The sequence below is a fragment of the Schistocerca americana genome, chromosome 2 (genome assembly GCF_021461395.2).
Source record: "Schistocerca americana isolate TAMUIC-IGC-003095 chromosome 2, iqSchAmer2.1, whole genome shotgun sequence".
NCBI lineage: Eukaryota > Metazoa > Arthropoda > Insecta > Orthoptera > Acrididae > Schistocerca > Schistocerca americana.
The window spans coordinates 79,785,188-79,812,104 of record NC_060120.1 but is presented as its reverse complement, the minus strand read 5'-3'; the positions used below and the strand labels follow the sequence as shown (position 1 = coordinate 79,812,104).

Sequence of the window (26,917 nt, the reverse complement as noted above, 5' to 3'; positions counted from 1 at the left end):
CACCTGCCACACCATACAGCAATCTTTTCTAAATCGCTTTGCAACTGAAACTGGTCTTCGGATGACCTTACTAGACTTACGAGCTACTTAAACCTAATGAACCTAAAGACATCACACACATCCATGTCCGAGGCAGGATTCGAACCTGCGACCGTAGCAGCAGCGCCGTTCCGGACTGAAGTGTCTAGAACCACTCGGCCACAGCGGCCGGCGATTTACGCAGGGAAACAACAAAAATCCTCACTCTGGACGGCTGATTTCATCCCTGCTACTCACCAGCGGTGGTCCAGTGCCTTAAACCCTTACGCTACGTGCACAAGTCAAGAAATTAATACACTAAAGGAATAAAAAATCCCAGCACCAAGAAGTTTTGTGCAAAATAAACGGAAGTTGGTAGACGTGTTTCTACATCTGAAAGATGACGTCAGTTCATATTTCGCACCAGTCGCATAAGAATGGCGCTAGTAGCGCCACTAACAGTAAACAAATCACGTATGCTTTAAATACGCGCTGTACCGTTCGAGATAGGACGTAGTGAGCCGATGTTAATCCAGAATGCCTTTAAGGAGACAAGGACGCCATTATCAACAGCTCATAGGGTTTGAACGTGGTCGTGTAATAGGGCCACGAGAAGCTGGATGTTCCTTCCACAGTACTGCAGAAAGACTTGGCAGGAATGTAGCCTCTGCAGACGATTGCTGGCAACGGTGGTAACGGGAAGGTGCGATCTCAAGACACCCAGGCTCCGGACGGCCACGTGGCACTACCGAGATGAAGACCATCATGTTCGGCGGATGGCTCTGGCGGATCGTACCGCATCTGCAGTCGTACTGCCATCTACAGCAGCAATTTGAGCAGCAGTTGGCACCACAGTGATACAACGAACTGTTGCAAATCGGTTAATTCAGAGACAGCTCTGAGCCAGATGCTCTGTAGCCTGCGTTCCAATGACCCCAATCCACCGCCGTTTGCGACTTTAGTGGTCTCGAGCCGCAGCTCATTAAGAGCAGGGTCGAGGTCTGTTGTGTTTTCTGATGAAAGCCAGTTCTGCCTCGGTACCTGTGATGGCCGGTGTTGTTTAGGAGGAGGCCAGGTGAACGCTTGCAACCAACTTGTCTCCCCGCTAGACACACTGGACCTGGAATTATGGTCTGGGGCGTGATTTCGCAACCACTCCCGTGGTTATTCTTCGCACCCTCACTGCAAATTTGCACGTGACCTGTTCTGCTGCCATTCGTGAACAACATTCGAAGGGGGGTTTTCCAACAGGATAACGCTCCCCCACATACCGCTGTTGTAACTCAACATGTTCTGCATATTGTCGACAAGTTGCATTGGCCTGCTCGATCACCAGATCTGTCTGTGATGGAACATGTGTGGGACATCACTGGACGATAACTCCAGCGACATCATAACCAGTATTAACCACCCCTGTATTGACGGACCAAGTACAACAGGTTCGCAGCTGTATCCGACAAACTGACATCCGTCACCTGCATGACACAATGCATGCACGTTGCATGCTTGCATCCAACATTCTGGCGGCTACACCGGTTATTTATATACCAGCATTTCACATTTGGAATGGCTTTTGTTGTGCTCACAGTAACCTGTGAGCTTGCAACATTAATCAGTTAAAGATGTTACCTAAACAAATGTATTCCTGAAATTTCATTACTCTGCGTCAATTATTTATAGCTGTTATGATTTTATTTTTCCTCGTTGTGTTTTCAGAGGGATGAAAATCTGCTTAATTGGATTTAAGATCCTCAATGAATAAATTAAGACAGGAATCGAGGAGTCAAGCGAGTGAAACAGTAGCAATGAAGTCAGATGATCGGACAGAGAGACAGATGGGTAAGAAAGTGTGGGGAACATGTCTTCGTACTCGTTACTTTTAGTTGTTCATTTGCAGGCTCCGTATGTACTTCTTGGCTACTCGTTGGGAAAGCGTTGTTTCTGTAGTGTAACGTTGGCATCGCTTCCGAGTCGTGGAGCTTGTCCTGGTTTCGTAGCTGTTTTCCCCTAGACTAGCAGCAGCTATTCAGGCATTTGTTTTCTTGTACTGGCTCGGAGTCTTTGTTACTTAGTAAACGACCAGGCTGCACTTCAGTATTACTTGATTTCGCTTTAATAGCGCTGAGTGTCGTGAGTTACCTTGTATGAGTTGTCAGGTGTCCTTAATGTTATATCCGTTACGTTCTGTAGAATATGTTGTTATTGGATTTACAGAATGATAGGCACTGGAATTGGTTTTACAGAGCGATTGTCATCAACAGAAAGAGAAAGCATTAACAGAACATGGCATCGTACCGTTGCATTTTTTCTTGTATTTGATAAACAATCCTTTAATAACGAAAATTATCTTGTCACTGAATGAAATTCTGTGATACGGTCATTTTTCTAGTCTTTGTTTGTCAGATTCGCTGTTGAGGTCTCGTTGTGGGGTAACAATTCGAAGTTCCTATTTTCTGTATTTATTTTTCCGCATACTGAACAGACGATTTTTTGGAGTCTAAAGAGAGAGTGAACCCATATGAGTACTGTATTGTGTTTGTCAATAATGGTGTTAGTCTGGTGTGAAATGTACAGTACGGCATTAATACATTGAAAGATTCCTCATTAATTAAAATAATAATAATAATAATGGCCGGCCGAAGTGGCCGTGCGGTTCTAGGCGCTGCAGTCTGGAACCGCGAGACCGCTACGGTCGCAGGTTCGAATCCTGCCTCGGGCATGGATGTATGTGATGTCCTTAGGTTAGTTAGGTTTAACTAGTTCTAGGGGACTAATGACCTCAGAAGTTGAGTCCCATAGTGCTCAGAGCCATTTGAAACAAGCCAATAATAATAATAATAATAATAATAATAATAAATGATAGTTTGAAACGTATCGCCTATTTAATGTAGACGATGCGTAGAGCACTTTGGATCTTGGCGCCTTAAGAACTTGGTTCAGATTTTGACTCTAGTTTCCACCTCATATTTGATTTTTCTGTAATGTGAGATATAATCTAATCGTGTTGTTGGAATGAAAGATCGACGAGTGACATCAATTCGAAAGCCTTGGATGCAGCCTTGAAGCACATAATACTTGCAATAATAGGCTCGTTTGTAAGATAATTTCTCGGTCGACTCTTTTCTTTCAATTCTCATTTTTACCAATGGAAAATATATGTTTATTGTGTGTTTTCGTTATACCTTTTGTACTGTATCGGGCGACGAGTTCCCGTGCTGCTCGAACACTACGTAGAAAATATTTTGTGGCTTATTTCACCACACATACACTGACGTATTGAACAGCTGCAGGAGGTTTCCAACAGGGTACTTGTGTGGAGGATGGGAGATGCCATTATCTCTTGAGCCACAGTGCCTAGCAAGACGACACACTCAATTACCTAACATCAAAGAACGCTTACGTAAATATTCCTGTCAGAGCAATAACAGTTTTAAGGTTAGGATTTTTGGATTAGAGCGTTATCCTTCAGATATATGAAACTATTTTTCAAATGTCTAGCTTTCGCAACGGAGAATTACGACCTTCTCGCGTACTGACGAAATCGTCAGGTTTTTCACTGTTGTTGAGCTATCGTAACCTTAATTAGTGCTCTAGTTTTAAAATAGAATAGCAAACGGAAATAATTTATATGATTTATGCAAACAATCTATACATGTGCGTTGTGTGTCGCTGTCCACTTAATTCTGCTGTGATTTTACTGCCAGATCAGGTGTATACTGTTACGAATGACTACTGTCGTCTCCGTTGATCTTCGTAAGAACTGCAGAAGGCGTCGTCTTTTCCTCGACTGCCTTTTGCAGTCTGGAGCCTATTTGGATAAAACTGGTAGGTTCTCATACCAATAATCTCAAGCAACTAGCAGGAACGGTCCTGTTGCTATCTGGTGACTATTCTTTTCACTATTGATAAACATATAACAAATGATACAGTGTGACAAAGGCACATTACAACAAAAAGAATTTACAGCAACAGACTTCAGAACCGGCTCATGCATAATTGCGACTAGGCCTGACGTCCAGTTACAAACTCGGTATGGCATATCGAACGTTTTAATACTATTGTGTTGACTGCTCGGAGACTGCACCAAAGAAATGGTCATTTTCTCTAATTTAAAGACTGTGGTATTGGACAACCGATATAGTGGCCTAATTATCGAAACACATAAGTGAGAAGTTTTCGTAGGTTTTAGGGGAACCTGCAGGAACTAGGAAGTGAAGATAGGAAACTGTCGCGAGATACGAATTGTGTCGTTGAAACGACGGTGCATTTTGTAAATACTATAGCTAATATCGAGTGTAGTAAAACGTTGGCAAGTGTCCTTTCCCTGTAATTTTGTATTTGTGTTGATAAAAGCATGTAAATGATATTTCTCCACGAAAAAAATAAAAAAAGTTCAGTGTGGACTTTATTCCTGGAAAACTACAGAGCTTACGAAGGTTTCGTGTCGAGACACGCTGTTGACACGAGATGAAAAATATGACTCGTATAGCGTTCTTGAAACTTGTCGTTAAGCAGTTGTGGCTGCAAGGATCAGACTACTGACGCGTTTGAGAGGAGACTGGGAAGTCCCCTGTTCGAAACCCGTGAAATACTGGAAGGTTTAACTGACCTATTACCGCAACAACAACATCCAAATTACAAACATAGATGACACGTGTTGTTTTGCAGTCTCTTGGGCGACTGAAGCTACGCCTGGGAATCTAGCAGTAGGTTGGGACCATACCACACCGGGGGGTACTGAGATAAATGAACAGTTTACCACTAGCGTATTACATTATTAAATAACTTCTTTGGGAAACAATACAGTTCACTAGGGATAAACTGAATGAAATTGCACTATTTTAAACAGACTGGCCGTTTATTGGGGAGGATGGAGGATCAAGTCTCCATCCAGCAATCCTGATTTAGGTTTTCCTAAATTGAAATGGTGCGTGGTTTCTGCTATAACGCCATGGCCGACTACCTGTCTCACCATTGTCAAACTGGACCTGTAGGTACACTGAAGTGAAAGAAGTCGTGGGATGCTTCCTAATATCGTGTCGGACCTCCTTTTGCCCGGCGTAGTGCAGCAACTCAACGTGGCTTGGACTCCACAAGTCGTTGGAAGTCCCTTGCAGAAATATTGCGCCATGGTGCCTCTGTAGCCTTCCATAATTGTGAAAGTGCTGCCGGTGCAGGCTTTTGTGCACGAACTGACCTTTTCACTATGCCGCATAAATGCTCGATGGGATCATGTCGGGCGATCTGGGTGGCCAAATCATTCACTCCAAACGTCCGGAATGTTATTCAAACCAACTGTGGCCCTATGACATGGCGCATTGTCACCCATACAAATTCCATCGTTGTTTGGGAGCATGAAATCGATGAAGGCAAGTTTCCGAACATAAACGTTCCCTGACTATGATCGGTTCAGTTGGACCAGAGGACTCAGTCCATTCCACCACTAGCTTGCAAAGTGCCTTGATGACAATTTGAGTCCATGCTTCATGGGGTCTGCGCCACACTCGAACTCTGCCATCAGCGCAGCAGGCCGACGGTGAGTGGCCAGTTGTTAAGAACTGAAACTGAGACTCATCTGACCAAGCCACGGTCTTCCATTCGTCTAGGGTCCAACCTTTATGGTCACGAGTACAGGAGAGGCGCTGCAGGCGATGTCGTATTGTTAGTAAAACCACTCCCGTCGGTAGTATGCTGCCATAGTCCAATAACACCAAATTTCGCCGCACTGTGCTAACGGGTACACATTGATTTCTGGGGTTATTTCACGCAGTGTTGCTTGTCTGTTAGCGATGGCAACTCTACTTAAACACCGCTGCTCTCGGTAGCAGAGTGAAGGCCGTCGGGCACTGCGTTGTACGTGGTGGGACGTGATGCCCTAAATCCTCGGCACACTCTTCACACTGGATCTCGGAACACTGAGTTCCCTAACGATCTCTGAAGTGAAATGTCCAACTACCAACTAGCATTTCCCGTCATGCGGTCATAATCACGTTGGATGCCTCTTCACATCTATCACCTGAGTGCAAGTGACATCTCCACTAAAGCAATGCCCTTGTTTACCGTTGTACGCGATACTAGCGCCATCTGTGTATGTGCATATCGCTATCCCATGCCTTTTGTCACCTTAGTGTATGTAAACGTCATCCGTACTCATGCTCATAAATTAAGGATAATTGCAGACTGTGGTGCCACACAACGTGGCACTACATGAAACTGGCGCTAATAGAATAGGCACTTAGAGAACACACTCAACACAGATCTGTAAGTCCACAGTATTGATGAGAAAACCGTCCCGAAACACATGTGCTACAAAACGCCACTGTTTCCTGCGCATGTACCCTGACATCAATATGGGATATGATCACCGTGCACACGTACACAGGCCGCACAACGGGTTGGCATACTCTGGATTAGGTGGTCGAGCAGCTGCTGGCGTATAGCCTCCCATTCTTGCACCAGTGCCTGTCAGAGCTCCTGATGTGTCTTAGCGGGTTGAAGAAGTGCAGCGATACGTCGACCGAGAGCATCCCAGACGTGCTCGATGGGGTTTAGGTCTGGAGAACAGGCAGGCCACTCCATTCGCCTGATATCTTTTGTTTCAAGGTACTCCTCCACGATGGCAGCACGGTGGGGCCGTGCGTTATCATCCATCAGGAGGAAGGTGTGACCCACTCTACCCCTGAAAAGGCGGACAACATACTGGTGCGAAATGACGTCCCGATACAACTGACCTTTTACAGTTCCTCTGTCAAAGACTTGCAGTGGTGTACGTGCACCAATCATAATCCCACCCCACAACATCAAACCATGACCTCTATACAGGTCGCTTTCAAGTACATTAAAACGTTGGTATCTGTTTCCTGGTTCACGTCACGTGAAAACCAGGCGAGAATCACTGTTCAGAACCTGAACTCTTCCGTGAATATAACCTGGGACCACTGTTCCAGTGACCATGTACTGTGTTCTTGACACCAGGCTTTAAGGGCTCTCCTGTGACCAGGGGTCAGCGGAAGGCGCCTTGCAGGTCTCCGGGCAAATAAACCATGTCTGTTCAGTCGTCTGTAGACCGTGTGTCTGGAGACAACTGTTCCAGTGGCTGCGGTTAGGTCCCGAGCAAGGCTACTTGCAGTACTCCGTGGCCGTCTGAGGGCACTGATGGTGAGATATCGGTCTTCTTGTGGTGTTGTACACTTTGGACGTCCCGTACTGTAGCGCCTGGACACGTTTCCTGTCTGCTGGAATCGTTGCCATAATCTTGAGATAACACTTTGTGGCACACGAAGGGCCCGTGCTACGACCTGCTGTGTTTGACCAGCCTCCAGTCGCCCTAGTATTCTACCCCTCATAACGTCATCAATATGTGTTCTTTGAGCCATTTTCAACACACATTCACCATTAGCACGTCTGAAAACGTCTGCACACTTACTCGCTGCACCGTACTCTGACATGCACCAACACATCTCAGCCTATGTGGACTGCTGCCAGCGCCACCGTGCGACGACTGCAGGTCAAATGCACCGCATGGTCATACCCCGAGGTGATTTAAACCCGCAAACCGCCCACTAGAGCGTCGTTGTTTCACCATGTATCAGCATTATCCTTCATTTATGAGCATGAGTGTGTATATGGAGTTTTTTAAAACTCTACAAGTGTGAATAAAGCTATTTACAGTGCTGGCCACTCACCGTCGGCCTGCTGCGCTGTGGGGACGGAGGGCGGCGGCCATGGCGCGCGGTGCCCGGCGCGGAACGGCGAGCCCGGGGGCGCGCCCAGCATTCCGCCGGCGCCCGCGCCGCCGCTCGGCGACGGCGACTGCTGGAAGCCGCCTGCTGCAACAGCAACCACAACACCGCCTCCGTCAGGACCAATAGCGTACCAGCCAGCCACATGGCGTGTCTGCACTGGCTATAGAATACTCTTTATTAAAAGTCACGACCGATCTCGCACCACTATAAGACGCGTCCTTCGGTGATCTGTACAAGTAATAAGGAAAAATCCTTTTACAAAGAATCCTTAACAACTGTGTAAAGAATAAAGGGGTACTGAAAAGTAATATTATAGAGTTGTGTTTGAGAAGTATTCACTGATATTCTTTTTAACTATTCATCGCCGAAAGGTTATTGCCTTAGAGCCACTCCCCATTATTCACGTAAAGTTGTAAACAAATAGCGCGCTAAAAGCGGTAGTCCATATTTAAATCGGAGGTGGTAGCAAAACCTATAAGAATAAAATCTGGCCGGCCGCGGTGGTCTAGCGGTTCTAGGCGCTCAGTCCGGAACCGCGCGACTGCTACGGTCGCAGGTTCGAACCCTGCCTCGGGCATGGATGTGTGTGATGTCCTTAGGTTAGTTAGGTTTAAGTAGTTCTAAGTTCTAGGAGACTGATGACCACAGATGTTAAGTCCCATAGTGCTCAGAGCCAATAAAATCTGGATAAAAATTAAACGGGACAAACCCAAGCTGTAGACTACTAGTGCACCGAGAGTATCTCGAAATATGTACCCAGTAAATGGGAAGAGCTTTACAGCGTCACAAATAGGATGGTGGGCAGCAGGCAAGGGAGTACTGTGGCGTCATAGGCGACGGAAGCAAATCCGTCGCTGTAGAGGGCGTGGAGAGTGCGGGGCGGCTATAGATGTGCTAAACTGTTTAATAAGTATATGTGAAAAGATAGAATCCCATTTATAAAAATACTGAAAGTGGACAATAAAACGCAACATATTAATAAATCTGAGTGATGATAAAAAATTCCCTCTTCCACAAACATAGTTTATAAGAATACTAGAAGCGGATAGTTAAAACGTAAAATGTTAATATGCACTACCGCTTGTGGCATGCTATTTGTTTACAATCTGATGTGAACGATGGACAGTCGCTATAAGGCAATTACCTTTCGGTGACGACTTGATAAAGAGTATCTTTGTGAGTACTCTTCGAGCACAACTCTATAATACTACTTTTCAGTAGCTATCCCTTTATCGTTTACACCATCGGTAAGTATTCTTTATAAAAGAACTTTTCCTCATTGTTCGTACAGATCACTTGAGGATGTGTCTTCTGGTGGTTCTGAAACAGTCGTGAGTTTATACAAGTGCGGATAATTTTTTCCAAATGTGGAAATTTGGCTGCGGCTGCCCGTAATTTAGAAACACACTTGACATAAATGATCTGGTGAATTTGAAAAGATGTTGTGCCCCAAGAAGTAGCTTTGATGAAAAGTATGCAGAACTTAATTTAATTTTTTTTAAAGTTACGTTACTTTGGTGCAAATAAACACTTTACTAATGTTCTACAAAATATATCATGTATTAGGTAACGAACGGGTTTTCGGCTTCTTACGTTATCGTCGTGTGACAACTGAATGTCACAAGCACAGATAAAACGACGTGCGACTTTCACAGATATTACCTTTATACAAGAAGCAGAAGATACAAAACTGAGGACATACACAGTGTTTATAAAGGAAAGTATTACACTCTATATGTCATAGTTTTTAGTATCTCTTGTATCTTCTGTGTTAGTAATACCTGTTAAGTCGCATCCCGTTTTATCTGTGTTTGCGACAATCACTTGTCACCTGACGATGGCGTAAGAAGCCGACGGCTGTTTTGTGACCAGATAATTAATATATTTTACAGAACATTAGGAAAGTGTTTTCCATGTAATATTGTTGCGTTCGGCCAAGAACCGACGGAAAATTACTTTGGTATCCAAACGGAAAGCATAAATCAATAGTATAAGCAAATGCCGTTTTATTGCGTTACTGATTTGACTATTGATGGCACCTTTGTTAATTCAACTATATGAAATGACATTATCACATGATCAAATTTAGGGTATCCAACGAGTTATGAAATAGATCTAGAAAATATTCATATATGTAATGAATTCGTATATTCATTGTGTTAGACTGAAACTAAAAATTAAAAAAAAAGAAGAAGAAGAAGAAATGTCGGCATGACTGGGAAAGTCGACATACGAATGGAATATAAGGGGTGGTCAATACAGGTGTCATCAGGTGCGCCGGCCAGAGTGGCCGAGCGGTTCTAGGCGCTTCAGTTTGAAACGGCGCGACAGCTACGGTCGCAGGTTCGAATCCTGCCTCGGGCATGGATGTTTGTACTGTCCTTAGGTTAGTTAGGTTTAAGTAGTTTTAAGTTCTAGGGGACTGATGACCTCAGATGCTAAGTCCCATAGTGCTCAGAGCCATTTGAACCATCATCAGGTGCCCTGCGTCATACACTATGCAGAGATTACAGAGTATGCGTATGATCTTCTTCCGTGTCAGTTTTTTATAAATCGAGATGTTAAATCACTGTTTATTTTCACGGAATGACGTACGTCTCTTAACGACATTCGAGAACTCTTGGATTGTCAGTGATGTAATGCTTGTAAATATACATGCTTCCGAATTCTTCGCAAAAATACCCGCTAAATGTGTTATATATGAGGGCGAAGGCTGTTCGCGGAGGGTAGTTCACTTCCATTGGAAAGTAAACATCGCATGACAGGACTGAGGCTGCGCTGGAACTGCAAAAAAGTAAGAGGTTTCTTTTTTTTGCCCCATGCATCGAATTTTGTGGTACAGCTTCTACCAGATAATACTCTTCCACTGAGCTGGTAAAGCACGGAATGGAGTGGAAGTGTTCTTCCCCCTGAGTTACTGCATCTGATGACCTACTGTACCGAAGTGCTATGTGTATTAGAACTGGTTATATCCAGACAATTAAAACACATGTGGGTTTCTGAACTTCAGTGAACTTTAGAACGCTATTAACGGAATAAAACTGTTGCAGAATTCAAAGATAACTATGTCTTGCGCTTTAAAACGAGCCATTATCTGAGGCACTGGAGAAACAAAAGAAATATTAAGATTTGAACGGACTTCGCCTAAATTCAAATACGGAAGAGACTTTAGAAAATAGCATTCTTATTTATTGATTAACATCGTTTTAATCGGTAATTTAGGTTCCATTACAGCTTCCACAGTACCCAACCGCAGCACACAGTTGTGGCACCGGTGCGTTTTCCGAGAACAGACTCATCAATTTTTCAAGAATCGATTTCAGAACATCGCCAGTATAGAAGAACTACGAAGGATACTTCTTAGCATTTGCAGACTAGCAAGCAGTTCAGACGATGTCGTACGACATCAAGTTCACAGTTACTCGCTCGGTTCGTCTGATATGGGCCAGTGGGCATCTTAAAGAAAGGATACAAAAACACGGCTGCTGGTCGGAACGAGCGGGAACACAGCAAATGAACTGGAGCAACCATCCAGCACATAAATCGCCCGGAGCCGGTTGACAAGTTTTCGCTCCAAAAAACCGCGAGAAAGCTGCTCCTCTTTGCAGGCAACGTTTCCGGCTCGCTCGTCGGCCCAGCATGAAATTTCACTGCCGATCCGTCGGGGTTGACTTCATCTCGGGGTTATGGCCAGTTGCCGAGCTTCTTGTGGTGTTCACGACGACATACAGCTGGATTAATTTTCGCCCGGAATTTAAGAAGACTCTCAATGAGCTGATTGCCGCTAGTAATAAACTGACCAGAGTTTGCACGGTAATTTCTTTTTGCTACCGTCATGTTAACTGTAAATACCTACCTACATCCTCCCTGTGGCACCTATAACGCGCAGTATATTACAGGGCTATTACAAATGATTGAAGCGATTTCATAAATTCACTGTAGCTCCATTCATAGACATATGGTCACGACACACTACAGATACGTAGAAAAACTCAAAGTTTTGTTCGTCTGAATCCGCACTTCAGGATTCTGCCGCCAGAGCGCTCGAGAGTGCAGTGAGACAAAATAGCGACAGGAGCCGAGAAAGCGTATGTCGTGCTTGAAATGCACTCACATCAGTCAGTCATAACAGTGCAACGACACTTCAGGACGAAGTTCAACAAAGATCCACCAACTGCTAACTCCATTCGGCGATGGTATGCGCAGTTTAAAGCTTCTGGATGCCTCTGTAAGGAGGCAGTGAGCGAAGAAACGGTTGAACGCGTGCGGGCAAGTTTCACGCGTAGCCCGCGGAAGTCGACGAATAAAGCAAGTAGGGAGCTAAACGTACCACAGCCGACGGTTTGGAAAATCTTACGGAAAAGGCTAAAGCAGAAGCCTTACCGTTTACAATTGCTTTGAATTTTCGGCGCGGTTGCAACAGCTCAAGGAAGAGAATGCGTTCAGTGTGAAACTTGTTTTCAGTGATGAAGCAACATTTTTTCTTAATGGTGAAGTGAACAGACACAATGTGCGAATCAGGGCGGTAGAGAATCCTCACGCATTCGTGCACCAAATTCGCAATTCACCAATAGTTAACGTGTTTTGTGCAATCTCACGGTTTAAAGTTTACGGCCCCTTTTTCTTCTGCGAAAAAAACGTTACAGAACATGTGTATCTGGACATGCTGGAAAATTGGCTCATGCCACAACTGGAGACCGACAGCGCCGACTTCATCTTTCAACAGGATGGTGCTCCACCGCACTTCCATCATGATGTTCGGCATTTCTTAAACAGGAGATTGGAAAACCGATGGATCGGTCGGGTTGGAGATCATGATCAGCAATTCATGTCATGGCCCCACGCTCTCCCGACTTAACCCCATGCGATTTCTTTCTGTGGGGTTATGTGAAAGATTCAGTGTTTAAACCTCCTCTACCAAGAAACGTGCCAGAACTGCGAGCCCGCATCAACGATGCTTTCGAACTCATTGATGGGGACAAGCTGCGCCGAGTGTGGGAAGAACTTGATTATCGGCTTGATGTCTGCCGAATCACTGAAGGGGCACATATCGAACATTTGTGAATTCCTAAAAAAAACTTTTTGAGTTTTTGTACGTGTGTGCAAAGCATTGTGAATATATCTCAAATAATAAAGTTATTGTAGAGCTGTGAAATCGCTTCAATCATTTGTAATAACCCTGTATGTGCCTGTGAAGTACTGTCTCAGTTGTGCGACTGGACTCGTGATTTCCTCTGAGAAAAGATACCCGTTTCCCAGTAATTGTTGTAGGCCCTCTGCTGTTCATCTTCTATATAAACGATTTAGGAGGCAATCTGAGCAGCCATCTAAGATTGTTTGCAGACGATGCTCTCGTTAACTTTCTAGTAATGTCATCAGAAGACGAAAACGAATTGCAAAATGTTTTAGAGAAGTCGTTTGCTTGGGGCGAAATGTAGCAATTGATACTAAACACTGAGAATTGTAAGGTTCTCTACACGAGTACTAAAAAATTTCCATTGAATTCAGGTTACACAATAAATACCACAAATTTGTAGGTCGTAGGTTCAACTGCAAAATGATGGTGAGTTCCTGCAGAAAGTGTCATTACTTCCGTCTCTAAACTGGGCAAAATCAACAGCATAGAGACAGACCTGGTGACACTTTCTATAGGACCTGGCCATCATTTTGCAGAACAATGTTCAAGCACGTACAGTGCAAGCTGTCACTGATTTGTTTGACTGGTGGGCCTGCTAAGTGCTGTATCACCTACTGCACTCCCCCGACTTAAACCCTCGTAAGTTCAGCTCAGTTTCTAAACTGAGGGAAACACTTCACGGCATTCGCTTCAGAACTGCTACAAATTCATCGGGCAACAGACCGCGCCTCTCAAACTGTCAACACAGCTGGCACTGCTAAGAGTATCCTACGACTTCCACATCACTGGCAACGGGTTATATATAATGCTCAAAAAATGTGTGTGAAATCTTATGGGACTTAACTGCTAAGGTCATCAGCCCTAAGCTTACACACTAATTAACGTAAATTATCCCAAGGACAAACACACACATCCATGCCCGAGGGAGGACTCGAACCTCTGCCGGGACCAGCCGCACAGTCCATGAGTGCAGCGCCTAGACCGCTCGGCTAATCCCGCGCGGCTATACATAATGCTGGTGATTACTTTCAAGGTCAGTAAAACTTTGAAACACGTATCTAGTTTGTACGAGTTGTAAATAATTAGTTGCCACTATTAAAGTTCCAACCCTCGTAATTGAGAACTTTTAAAAGAAAGAACGTTCTTCTCGCGAAACTATGTGTTATAAATTTAACGAACCTGTTTCGAGAAAGGCTATGGGACCGCTCTGCTTCCACCATAGTGTATCTCGCTTAGGGATCACGAAAATAAAATGAGAGATCTGAGCTCGTAAAAAGGTGTGTAGGTAGTTAACTAGCTCTGGCTCAACATGCGAATGGAACAGACCAGAAACTTGCAAATATTGGTGCCAAATACCCTCTGCCACGCACTGTATAGTCGCTTCTGGCTTGTAGCAGACGTAGAGCCATCCTTCTAACTGCTCCATTTAACCAGTCCGCATTAGTGTTCTGGAGAAATGGCTGATACATGTTTGTTACTCGTAACTTAACGTTCAGTCAAACTTTAGCCCCCAGTCCGTCTCTAATGCCCTCGGAGTCAGCAGGAAGTTAAGATCCTGCATAAAAGAGCAAAAGGACCTGGGCCCGCATCTCCTTTATATGGTGTCTGAATATGAAAATTTTATAAATTCTTTGTCGGGTAAATCCCAAGAGTTCACGGGGAGAGTCCGCGCAGCGGAGCATCTTGCACACCTTGTCTGCGCAACAACAGTCAAACTCTGCAACACTTGGGGATGCAAATGAGTTCTCACTATCGTCGGCTTAACTGGCGCCGTCATCGAGTGGTAGACCTTGGAGCGGCAAGCAAGCTGGTAGTAGTCATGCGTGTTCTTCTCAGACAATGTGGCCACGACACGTCCGGGTATCTCAGCGCCCACGAAGGAGCTCTGTTGCACGAGTGTTGTAATCTAAGAGATGGTACAGTCGTAGCCTGACGCATCCCGCGAGAATGTGAAAGACAGCCTGCCGCTCTATCTTCACTATTGTCTTGGTATAGGGCCTCCCAAAATGTTACTGACGAACAGGAAGGGTCACAGCTGAAACGTAGGCTGTCTAACACGATCCAAGGCCGCTATAGTATACCGCCGATTGCACCTAGGCAAATTATTTGTCCGCATACGAACGAAATTCTTTAGGTGGTTCACAAATTTTCTAACCTACATACCGTATTAAGGGATCTTACATTCCACGATCCGACCGGTGGAATGGCAGTTTTGTTTGCTGATAACATCCTCCTGAGTAGTGCCCGCCCTGAGATCCGAATGTGGAATTATTTTACTTCAGGAATATTTTACCTGGGAGAATTTTGCACAGAGCTCTGAAGAAAACCATCGAGAACTCTGGAAACAGAGCTAAACTTTATGGAGAAGAAATAAGAACTTTGAGGTTTGCCGATGAGATTGTCATTCTGTCTGCGATGTCACAGAACTTCGAGAAGTTGCTCAACGGGATGGGTAGCATCTTGTAAAGAGATTATAAGACGAACGGACAGTTAACAAAAGTAAAAAAGGTTTATGGAAACTAGTCGAATGAAATAAGGCACTGTTCAGGAAATTAGACTAGGAAATGAAGTACAGAAAGTAGTAGTTAACTTTTCCTATTTGGGCAGCAAAATAACTTATGAAGACCGAAGTAGAGAGGATATAAAATATAGACTGGCAGTAAAAGTTAGACATGGGCGATAAGCGATTCAGACAAGAAGAGAATAGAGGCCTTTGAAATTGATGCTATAGAAGAATGCTGAAGATAAGCTGCCGCGCGGTATTAGCCGAGCGGTCTAGGGCGCTACAGTCATGGACTGTGGGGCTGGTCCCGGCGGAGGTTCGAGTCCTCCCTCGGGCATGGGTGTGTGTATTTGCCCTTAGGATAATTTAGGTTAATTAGTGTGTAAGCTTAGGGACTGATGACCTTAGCAGTTAAGTCCCATACGATTTCACACACATTTGAACAATTTTGAAGATAAGCTGGGTAGTGCGAAAACTAGTTAGGAAGCAGAGAATCAAATTGGAAAAAAAAGAAATTTAATCCAAAACTTGCTTAAAATAAGGGATCGGTTGATAGGATACGTCTAGATGTATCAAGAACTTAAGAAATTAACTGTCAATTTGATAATGGAAGGAAATTCGGGGGGCGGGGGGTTAAAATTAAAGAGGAAGATCAAGGTATGAATATAGTAAGATTGGAGACTGCCTACACTACGCTTGTCCGTCCTCTTTTAGAATACTGGTGCACGGTGTGGGATCCTTACCAGGTAGGACTGGCGGAGAACATCGAAAAAGTTCAAAGAAAGGCAGCACGTTTTGTATTATCGCGAAATATGGGAGAGAGTGTCACAGAAATGATACAGGATTTGGGCTGGAAATCGTTAAAAGAAAGGCGTTTTTCGTTTCGACGGAATCTTCTCACGAAATTCAAATCACCAATTTTCTACTCCGAATGCGAAAATATTTTGTTGACACCGACCTACATAGGAAGGAACGATCACCACGATAAAGTAAGGGAAATCAGAGCTCGTACGGAAAGATATAGGCGTTCATTCTTTCCGCGCGGTATAGGAGATTGGAATAACAGAGAATTGTGAAGGTGGTTCGATGAACCCTCTGCCACGCACATAAATGTGATTTGCAGAGTATCCATGTAGATGTAGACGTAGAAGATTTAAGATGGATGTAGGTTGTCATAGTTATGGTGAGGTAAAGAGACTTACACATGATAGACTACGTTGGAAAGTTGCATTAATCTTCGGACTGAAGACCACATCAAGAACAGTATACCATTTCTTATTCGCAAGATACATATCTGTGCTTGACCTTACAAAAGTTTTCCTAACAGACGCCCTCACATCCAGTGGATGCACTGTGCTGCCGATGAGAATTAGGCAGAAACCTCCCGAATGCTCTAGGCATGTGAAAAAGAGTGTCAGATGCTGTAAATATACTGATTATTATATGAGCTCTCCAGTGGTCTAATGGTGTCTCACACATTAAAAGAATGGCATCTATTCAGAATATTTGTCTCAACCTGCATGTGTAAAGCGATTATAGTTTAATCCAATTCCAAAAGTAGACTAGTTCGTAGCGTCGAATGTCAATTACTAACCTAAAATTGCTGTCACAATGTTAAATCACTGTAGCGGTGATCAAGAAGATTCCAGTTCTAATACCGATCGTGCCATCCTAATATGGCTATCTCGGTATCCGCAAAACAGTACATTTGAATGCCTTAATGAATCATCCTCGAAACTGAGAACTTTTTGTTATACTCCTGTCAGAACGCCTCTCTCCGTCATTACTGACCTCGTTATCCACGAAACGCTATACTTTTTTTCTCTGCCGAAGGATATATTGTGAAGGAAGCAACGGCGTGTTACAGTTCGGTTCTAGTATTCTTTTAGCGTTGCCAGCATCTACTCGGACTGCACTACGATATTGTCGTTTAATCTTATCGGCGAGATGTCGGACACGCTTCCAAGAGGCTCGGTGTACGATTATTCTTCTGAAACGTCTGATGCTGATTTACCTAAGATTTCCCAGAAATCTGTCGAGGAAAGAGCCAGCATAATCCTTGGCAAGGAGCGCGCACATACAGGTTTTTTTTCGTAAAGATTTCCAGGCACGAAACATCTTTCCTGTAAGACGCTTAAATAAACACAGAAAAAGAAACGCTTAGATAGTCAGAAAATATGAGAGAAAATCAAGCAAACGGTGCGAAGTCGCATATTCGATACGTAGATTTTTTAGATGGATACACTTTGGTTTCAGTGCGTAGAAAAGATCTACTTGGCTGCTTCTCCTTACCATGTTTCAGTTGGAAAAGTAGAATGCAAATGGCTAAGTTACAGGATTTTGTTGTTTTTCCCACTGCACGACACTGCGGAGAGGTCTGGTATTCAGCCTGGGACAATGGCAGTACCAGCCCTTACCAGCAGTGGCTTTTATGGAATTCAGATAGCCAGGTCACTAAGCGAGTGCAGCCGCACCATTGTTTAGTGACTCGAAAAAAGCGACGGTTAATGTGTAGGGGCAGAAAGACAAGACGTCCAATATTGTCCGTCTACAACTTGAGGGTTCTTGTGCTGTCTGAGCAGTGCGACGAATACTGAAGATTCGGTGTGAAGCGGAAAGCTTCCTAAAGAATGCTTATTGTGATTCGGTGGCTGTGTCGATAAGTCTCAGACAACCAAACTACTGTTCTGTATTCGACACCCATTCAGTCCGCCTATTTCTCAGTTTCACCTGCACCAGCTGTTTTTGTGTGAAAACCTCGTGTGTAAGCAGTGGTAAGAGTCAAGTCGTTCGTTTTAAAAATTATACAGTACAGTTAATTTCTTGAACACGACTGCACTACAGCAACGTTTACAGAACGGCAGGAATAAAGGGCCGCCAACCAATTGCAAAAAAAGGTGGTTCTCAAATAACCTTGACCATGGTTTCGACGGATCTGAACCCGTCTTCTTCAGAATTACGGACAAACTTCACATTAGCAATTCACTCAGGCCGGCCGGAGTGGCCGTGCGGTTCTAGGCGCTGCATTCTGGAGCTGAGCGACCGCTACGGTCGCAGGTTCGAATCCTGCCTCGGGCATGGATGTGTGTGATGTCCTTAGGTTAGTTAGGTTTAATTAGTTCTAAATTCTAGGCGACTGATGACCTCAGAAGTTAAGTCGTATAGAGCTCAGATCCATTTGAACCATTTGAACCAATTCACTCAGTAAAAGCTGTCTCCACATGATATTTATCGGCTACGGCTGTATTTCCATACGTAAGAGTTAAGGTCCCTAGAATTAAGGGGTTGTCACATCAGTAAAACCAGTCACTTAGAATAACAAACGATGTTAGTAGCTACATGCCGACTCGTAGTCAAGGTTATTTGAAAACCACCATTTTTTTTGCAACTGGTTGGCTGTCCAGTATTCCTGCTATACAGTAAAGTTTCTATAAAATCTCATAAATAAGATATTTCAACTACATCAATTGTGAATTTTTTTATTTAGGTAAACCAGTATTTTCAGGAATTTCACATATCTGTAAAATCGTAACTCTGTCCAAAATTTTAATCTTAAAAACACGTCGATGGGTACTTATTATAGTTTACTAGCAAAACTGTGTGCACTTCACGTGAGATACCATTGACTTCCTACTGACTACTTGCTGGGCGAATTAACGAAGCTTTACTGTGATACCTCTCACAAAAGCAAATCTAAAAGGGCTGAATTGCCTCAGGTTATGGTGCTAAGATTCGCAGTACCGCGTTTTTAATTAATGAAGTATAACAATCTCAAGAGGTAGTCTCTGATACTAAGGATGGGCCTTAAAACATTTCTTCCATTAAACTGCCACGTAAATTTACGCAAACAGTGGTAGGGAACACAACATTGTTCGCTTGTTTAAAGAATTATTCACATTTACCTGATCAACAACAACTTCTGAAGCGCGTTTGGGTTCAGGATTGTTATCTGAGTCATATTTATCCTCATCATCCTCGGATTTTTTCAGATCATCCCCGAAAAGCATTTTCCTGACACGAAAACCGCACACGTTACAACTGCTAGCAGCCATGTTTTTGGCACTTGCCACTATTTACATGGGCACATCGTCACAAAGTTCCCATTAGTGAGAATCTATTTCTCGATTTATCATGGAACAATCAACGTATATGAATAAAAAAACATAACATACACCGTTACACATGCAGTAAATCTGTTTCTCATCGACTGTCCCTTGCCACTGTTTACAGCCTAGGTTGCTCTTTGGTTTCTATTCCCGTTTCACTACAGTGTGGAGAAAAACACGGTAAGGTAAGAACAACGAATGGGCCGTCGAAGCAAAAAAAATTTCCAGGTAACCATAGGTTGGAAATGAGCACCACTGCGGAGGTGTAGCCATAAAACGACAGCCAATCAGCAAAGATCGGGCGGAAGTGTCTGTATGTAAACGAAACTTTCCCCAGCTACGAGTAGTAACTGCTCTGCTAAAGAGCACAGTTAATAAGTAAATCAGCTAAAAAGTACGTGGTTTGCATACAGCTGAAGATAATGATTTCGTTCGAACAATCAAAGCTAAACCAAATTCATATTCCTATTTAAGGATTGTTAAGATAGACCCGACTTTCTCCTTGACGTTTACTCGCTAAAACTGGACTATTAAATTAACTACACTAAAAATATCCCAACGCCATTACTTTGTTAGAGATGATAAGTCGTATTCCGGAAACAGCGTAGCAGTATATAGACGACACATGATACTATAAGGTGCAGTGTTGTTATTACTGAAATCTAGAGGTCTCATGTTTCAGTTTTTGGTAATGCACAGAGAGAATGAATGAACTTCTACGTACAGTGGATCAGTGAATGTGACTTAAGTCAATGGAAAAAAAAATCATATTATTTACAGCAAATACTCAGAATTCCTGCCTTCAGTAACAATGCCGAGTTGACATCGTCGATAGCATAACACGGCAGCAGCTTAGCCGGAAAAACGACGTTGCTGCACCCTCCCTAACATGTTCGCTTCCCAGACGAACTACTGTGCACTCGTCGCTAATTGGCTGTCGTTTTTGGCCGCAGCTTCGCAACGGTGCATTTATTTTGAAAATTTTGGTCGACTCGACGCCCACTACCTTGCTCTGAAATTATTATCAGATTGATTTTCTCCACTTTTATTAGTCTTCCTATAATTGGCTGTGCTTACCGATTCAAATGTCGGAGGAAGGGTACGACGTACCATGCTTAATGCAACAGCGTAGAGCTCATGACTGCTTTACTTCTGATTTCTTACATATACTTTAAAACAACAGGACTGCGTAACTCAAAAGCACACTGAGACATGGAAAGATGGGTAAATAATCCAATATTGCTCACTGAATGTGGCTTAGCTTTTTTTGAGACTACCTCGTTATACGGAAGGAACAAGTTCTAAACCTTTTTCGGGTCATTCTGACGCACAGTTCCATTGATTTTTCTACATCGTAGATGGTGAATTGTGGTTCCTTCTTGTCTGAGCCCTTCTCCAGATTCTAGCTTCAGACATTAATAGCTCCAATAAACACATTGTTAGTCGGAAACATACATTATTCGACTCTAGCAATTACACAATGTTGATTATAGAAAACGACGTAATTTAGAACACGTTCAAGGGTTGGAACTTTAATAGTGGCAATTATTTATTTAGCCTACAACTTATACAAAGTAGACACATATTTCAAAGTTTTACTGTCCTTCAAAGAAGTCACCAGCATTGTGTAAAACCCGTTGCCAGCAATGTGGAAATTGAGGAATATGCTTAGCAGCGCCGGTTGTACAGACAGTGCAAGCGGAGCGATCTGTTGCCCGACGGATCTCTGTAACAGTTGTGAAGCGAATGGCGTGTTGTTCGTCTTAGGAATCACGAGGGATTAAGCCAGGGGAATGCCGTGGGTGGTACAGCACTTCCCATCCCCGTCGAGCGAACAAATCAGTCTCAAATTGCGCCATGTGCCCCCGAGCACTGTCCTACACAATGATGTACGGATCCTGCAACAGGTATCGGTGCTTCTTTCTCTAACCTGGTCGCGGGCTGCGGCCCAAAAATGAACAGCGTAGAGAAAGACGTAGCGACACTTCCTGCAATATGCGTCCATCATTCTGCGGGGCAATGCTCGGGCGTGTGTGGCGGAAGTTATGACTGATTTGTTCTCTCGACGGAGCTGAGAAGTGCTGTACCACCACATACCACACCCCCGAGCTTGAGCCCCTGTGACTTCACTTTGATTCCTAGGATGAAGGAAACACTTCATGCATTCGCTTCAGAACTGTTAAAAGATTCGTCGGGCAATAGATCGCTTCGCTTGCAGCGGATTATACACAATGCTGGTGACTACTCAAAAGGACAGTAAAACTTGGAAACGTGTATCTGTTTTGTATATGTTATAAGTAGAGAGTTGCCACTATTGGAGTTCCTACCCCCGTAGAGACCGAGCTGAAATAATTATTGTCCCCAATCTAAGCCATGGAGCATTGAGAAAAAGTAACAGATGGTTCTATAGATTTGACGAGCATTATAAAGGTTCTATAGATTTGATGAGCATTATATCAAACTTAAGAAGCGGGCTCGATTAAAGCGTTTGTGCGTGAGCGCGTGACGGACGAGACTCAGCTGTAGAGGGTGACACGTGGTCAGATGCGCGCGCATCCCCCGTTCAGAGCATGCGCAGTGTAAGCCGGCGCCGCGTGGCTTTTGTTTACGCACTCATTAATCAGTGACGCACAAGCCCCTACTGAAGAAGAAAAATATCCCACAGTATTTCTGTGACACCTCGATAATTATTGACATACAATAGTGTTATCAGAAACTAGCTGGAGGTAGAATCATAACATCCCGTCCTAAAGGGGCGCGACCGCGTTTAGATCACAATGTTGGCAGTTTAATGACGATGAAGTTCGGAGCAGAGAGAGTGTTGTTAGTCATACACTGTTATCACGGTTGTTCTTAGTTTTCTGGGAATTATTTGTTTTCTTCTTAAAAATTTTAATTTTTTTGCGATTTTTCACTCTATTCTGCTCCAGCGATTTAGGGAAACTATTCAAAATTCAGACCGGGATGTGTTCGAATTATTCTCTTTGTGGGTGCAGCTTCCCATTTGGGTACTTCGCTGTTTCGTGTCGCATAAAGCTGACAATATGCTGTAAAGACATCCTACACGACAAATGAGAAGTCTTAATTTAAAGAAACTCACGAGATTTATCAATGAAATAAGACGATCAAACAAAGCCTCTGTAGGGTACTCGAAAGGAATTTAGACGAACAAATTGCTAGATGCCAACTGCGAAAAGAATTAGTTGCCTGAAATACAATTTGTCAACCAGCGAAACAAATCACAAAGAATTCGACACGAGATTAACTAAGGCACTCAAGTAGCCATGGTGATGCTAATGAGGCTTTATAAATTCAAGTTCTGTCTATTTCTTTTCCCGTAGTGACTAACGTTGCTGTCACCTGGAGCCAATATTGTTCCGTAAATTGCACTGCGGCTTTTGCATTAATGCAGTATCCAGCATGAAAGTTATAGAAGACATTAATGGGCTGCATAAAAATCGACTCCTGTAATTTGTTGATACACTCGACTCCGCACTGCTCGGGGGTCTCCAGCTTGAATCCTGGAGGTGGAAGAAATTTTCATCGTCAGTATTTGGATGGCAACGAAAGTAGAAGTGGTAATGTAGTTAATGATCAACAGACTTTGTACCAGTGTCCACGAGTAAACTCAACCCCCTGCCCCCTACAAAGTGCCATAGGGCTACATTTAACACTCTTGATGGTGATACATGTGCCGTTTGAAGATTCATGTCCTTTCGCCGATTGGTGCTGTACGGAGAGAAATAAGCATCGGCTTTACCCTTTTCCTTCTGCCTCTTCGTCATCTACACAGTTACGATTTTACATTACACACGCATACACCACTGTCAGCTACACTAAATAGTTACGCGTAAGACGATTAATACAAGGCCGTCAGCCACACGAATAATAATACTTATAAATATTATTTGAGAATGTGGTATAGTTATTTTGCTGCAGTCGAATCGCGGAGGACTGCAACTAAACCGTGCAAACGGAGGCGTGTTGTGGGTGATGGAGCGAAGTTGCCACTACCGGAAGCGTGCTCTCATGCTGCGTTCCCGTCAAGCTGACCCGCGCCCAGCTTTCAGCGTGGATCCGTGTTTGTTTACGCCGCTGTTAGGCGAGATTAATGTGGCTATGACCAGGACACCTCCAAGACCAACTAGTCGTTTACTACCTGTACGTCGTCATGTAAACATGTTTTCTGACAGAACGCTATCCTTCGCGACTCTGAAGAGTAAACCTCCGGTACTTCCAGTGTCGTTACCAATACAAATAACCACTGAACAAGTAGTGTTGCACATATGACGCGGAATTTATTTCATTAAGCTTCGACACAAATCTCTTAACTTTCGTACCTTACGAGACGTCGTTTTTACGACAGTAAAAACTATGCACTAACAAAGAGTTTTTACGATTACGCGTCGCTAGAAACCCTTTCATTTGGCGTCTGTTAGCACTTTACGGCCTATGATCTATCGAGTGGTCCAACACAACTTTGTCAACGCCACCGTTAGCGAGCAAGCCATGGTTGTGTAAAACAAATTTCACATGCCATAAATGATTTGGTCTTCTCAGAATTGTAGTCTTCGCCATAATGGTGTGGTACTGTCCGATTCTACGAAATAATAACGAAAGTTTATTTAGTATTTATTCTCTTATTTAAGTCGTCAGATTTGCCACTGACTTGTGCTTATCTTTTCACGTCTACGTAACTATTATACCCTACATCCTCTATAACCAGTTCTGCTTTTTCTAGTCTTTGTCTACTCTCCAATTCTCCCTTCCGATGTTTTTCTCGATAACGTAGCAGACGCCCCAGTAACTTGCCTTTTCTTTGGGTAAGAATCTTCCATAGACGCGTTTCCTCATTGTTTCGTTCCAGTATTATTTCATTTTCAACGTCATCTGTCCACGTGGTTTTAACATTCGTCCATAGCACCACGTTTAAAATGCTCACGTTTCTTCAATATAATACGACAATTACCATAATAACGCATTTTCTCTGCTAAGTTTACAATTTAGATACAGTTCATTGGTCTAAGTGAGATGTGTCAATAACATGTGATTAATAATGACTCTTTTGCACGGATATTTAATTTTTGTTCACTAGTGGGTCATTAAATGGTATTTTATGAGATCAACAGATTAGGAATACAACAAAAGACAAAATTTTCAAAACAATGATGTTAGAAGGATTATCATATGGATCGGAAATATGAGCAATTAAATCCCAATTAATAGAAAAGGTTGATGGCAACTGAAATGGACTTTCGGAGGCGATCAGCAGGAATATCTAGGCGGGAAAGGGCCAGAAATGAAGTCATCAAGAAGGACATGGATGTCGGAAGTTCGAGTATAGATTTTGTTGAAGAAAAATAACTCATACGACATGGTCATACGAAAAAGAAAGCCAGAGGAGATACTCCCACGTCGGATCACGTAATGGGAACCTCCAGCAAGGAAGGAAAAAGGGTGACCTCTGGCAACATGGGTACAAGAAATTCAGATGTTCATTAGAAGAAGAAATATCGAAGAAAATTTATGGACAGGTAGGCACAAATGGGGAACGAAAATTTTATTTGATGTACAGTTGGCTTACCAAAAAATGTAAATACAGAACGAAATTTTCACTCTGCAGCGGAGTGGGTGCGCTGATATAAAAATTCCTGGCAGATCAAAACTGTGCTCTGGACCGAGACTCGAACTAGGGACGTTTGCTTTTCGCGGAAAAGTGCTCTACCGACTGAACTACCCAAGCACGACTCAAGACTCGTCCTCACAACTTTAATTCTGCCAGTACTTCATCTCCTATCTTCCAAACTTCACAGAAGCTCTCCTGCGAACCTTGGAAAGGTTCTGAGTTCGAATTTCACTTAGGCACGCAGATCTGATATGCTAGAAAGTTTTGAGAATAATTATATTGTTGTTGTTTTAACTGCTACTAAAAAATGAATTGTTATGGTCGCGACAGACCTGTTCATTCGGAAGATGTTGAGAGAAAGTAGGGGAGATATGCCGTATTTTTCTGCCTAGGTAACGAAGTTTGATCAGTGAACATGGAATTTCCCGATACGTAGAAATTCCACTAGATTAGTGATTGGTAAAGACGTCATAGTGTGGGCGTCTCGCTAGACTTGCCGAAATACCCATTCCGTATCTCGTCACAGCAACGTGTAGCACTTTGGGTGGAGCAAGGCATATAGACTAAAAGGGTGAACCGCAGCAGATATCATATAGCGAAGCTAGTCGCTGTCCTAACAAATCGATGTATTTTTCAGGTTGCTGTAGTTGTGTCGATTGTTGGCAGTGTTTTTCCAAACTGGTGATAGAACACGACTGCGCTGTAAGAACACGGTCGGTTCGAACTACGGCTCGAGCTCGGACGCACGCCTTGCCGCGCTGCTTTGTTGTTCACGGAGCGGAGTTTCCAGAAAGCCTTCTGCACCAATTTAACGCGGGCTGGCGCGGAGCTTATTAAAGCGGAGGGGATAAATCTGAGTTAGCTGGCAGTCTAGATGGTATCCGCTATCTGACCCGCTGGCAAATGGAGCCGCGCCGCGCACTTGCAGGCGAGCGAGCAGGGGGCCCAACGGTCGCGCCGCGGCAGATGCAGGCGCGCTTCGCAACGGAGCGTCTCCACGTGGACGACGTCATTACGCCCCGCCACTGACAGGGCTTTCCTCCGCCTGAGAAGACGCGACTTGCGTCTGATGCACCCCGCAGTCTTTAACTTATCAATAAAGGAAATAAAATCGCCAGATGAGTCTGCGATCACTGTGGATGTTTGATAACAAAGCCATCTAGATGACTTAATACGTTTATTTATTTTGTAACGATGCTTCGGCTACCGCCACCATCAGATAATTTAAACTGAGCTGGCGGCGATGCCTCTTTTTAACCGTAGGTTTTATTGCACCTGTCACTGAACTTTGTTTTGCGATTTCGAAGTTTTGGTGAGTGAATTTTTTAACTTTTTATTAATTTTGCTTTGCCGCCTGGTAATGTATAATTAAAACCTCTCACTTTTATATTCTTTTAATCTTAATTACAGATCTTATAATATACTAAAGGGTACAGACGGCTTTTTCACTGCCCTTTTTAAGGCTATGCAAGTTTATAGGAATTCCTGAACTGCAGGGAACGTTTGCTATTTCCAACAAATTTTTATTTTTCTGTAGCCAAAAATTTTATTTTTTAAATTTTCACCTTCGAGCCAACATGGCGAGTGTACTGACTTTTATACGTATGATAGACAACTCAGCTCCTTTCTAAGATTTCCAAGGCTGAGTACAACTGCACGACTGCCAAGCACTTTATACCGGCTGGAAGAGTATGGGCATAAATGTAGAAATTCGAAGCCACTGTTGTCCTATATTTTTAATTACAACTTGGATTTCGGGAACCTTGACTACAATTTTGAGAG

The 26,917-nt window shown here is 43.5% G+C and overlaps 1 protein-coding gene across 1 annotated transcript in view; it reads right to left on the bottom strand.

Annotated features, from left to right (window-relative positions):
• Positions 1-26,917, bottom strand: part of LOC124593793 — a 298,108-nt gene that overhangs the window by 229,725 nt on the left and 41,466 nt on the right. Inside the window, exon 2 of the mRNA XM_047132142.1 lies at positions 7,704-7,847. Within this exon, the coding sequence (XP_046988098.1) occupies positions 7,704-7,794 (91 nt within the window). The 5' untranslated portion in view covers positions 7,795-7,847. The remainder of the gene's footprint in view (positions 1-7,703; positions 7,848-26,917) is intronic.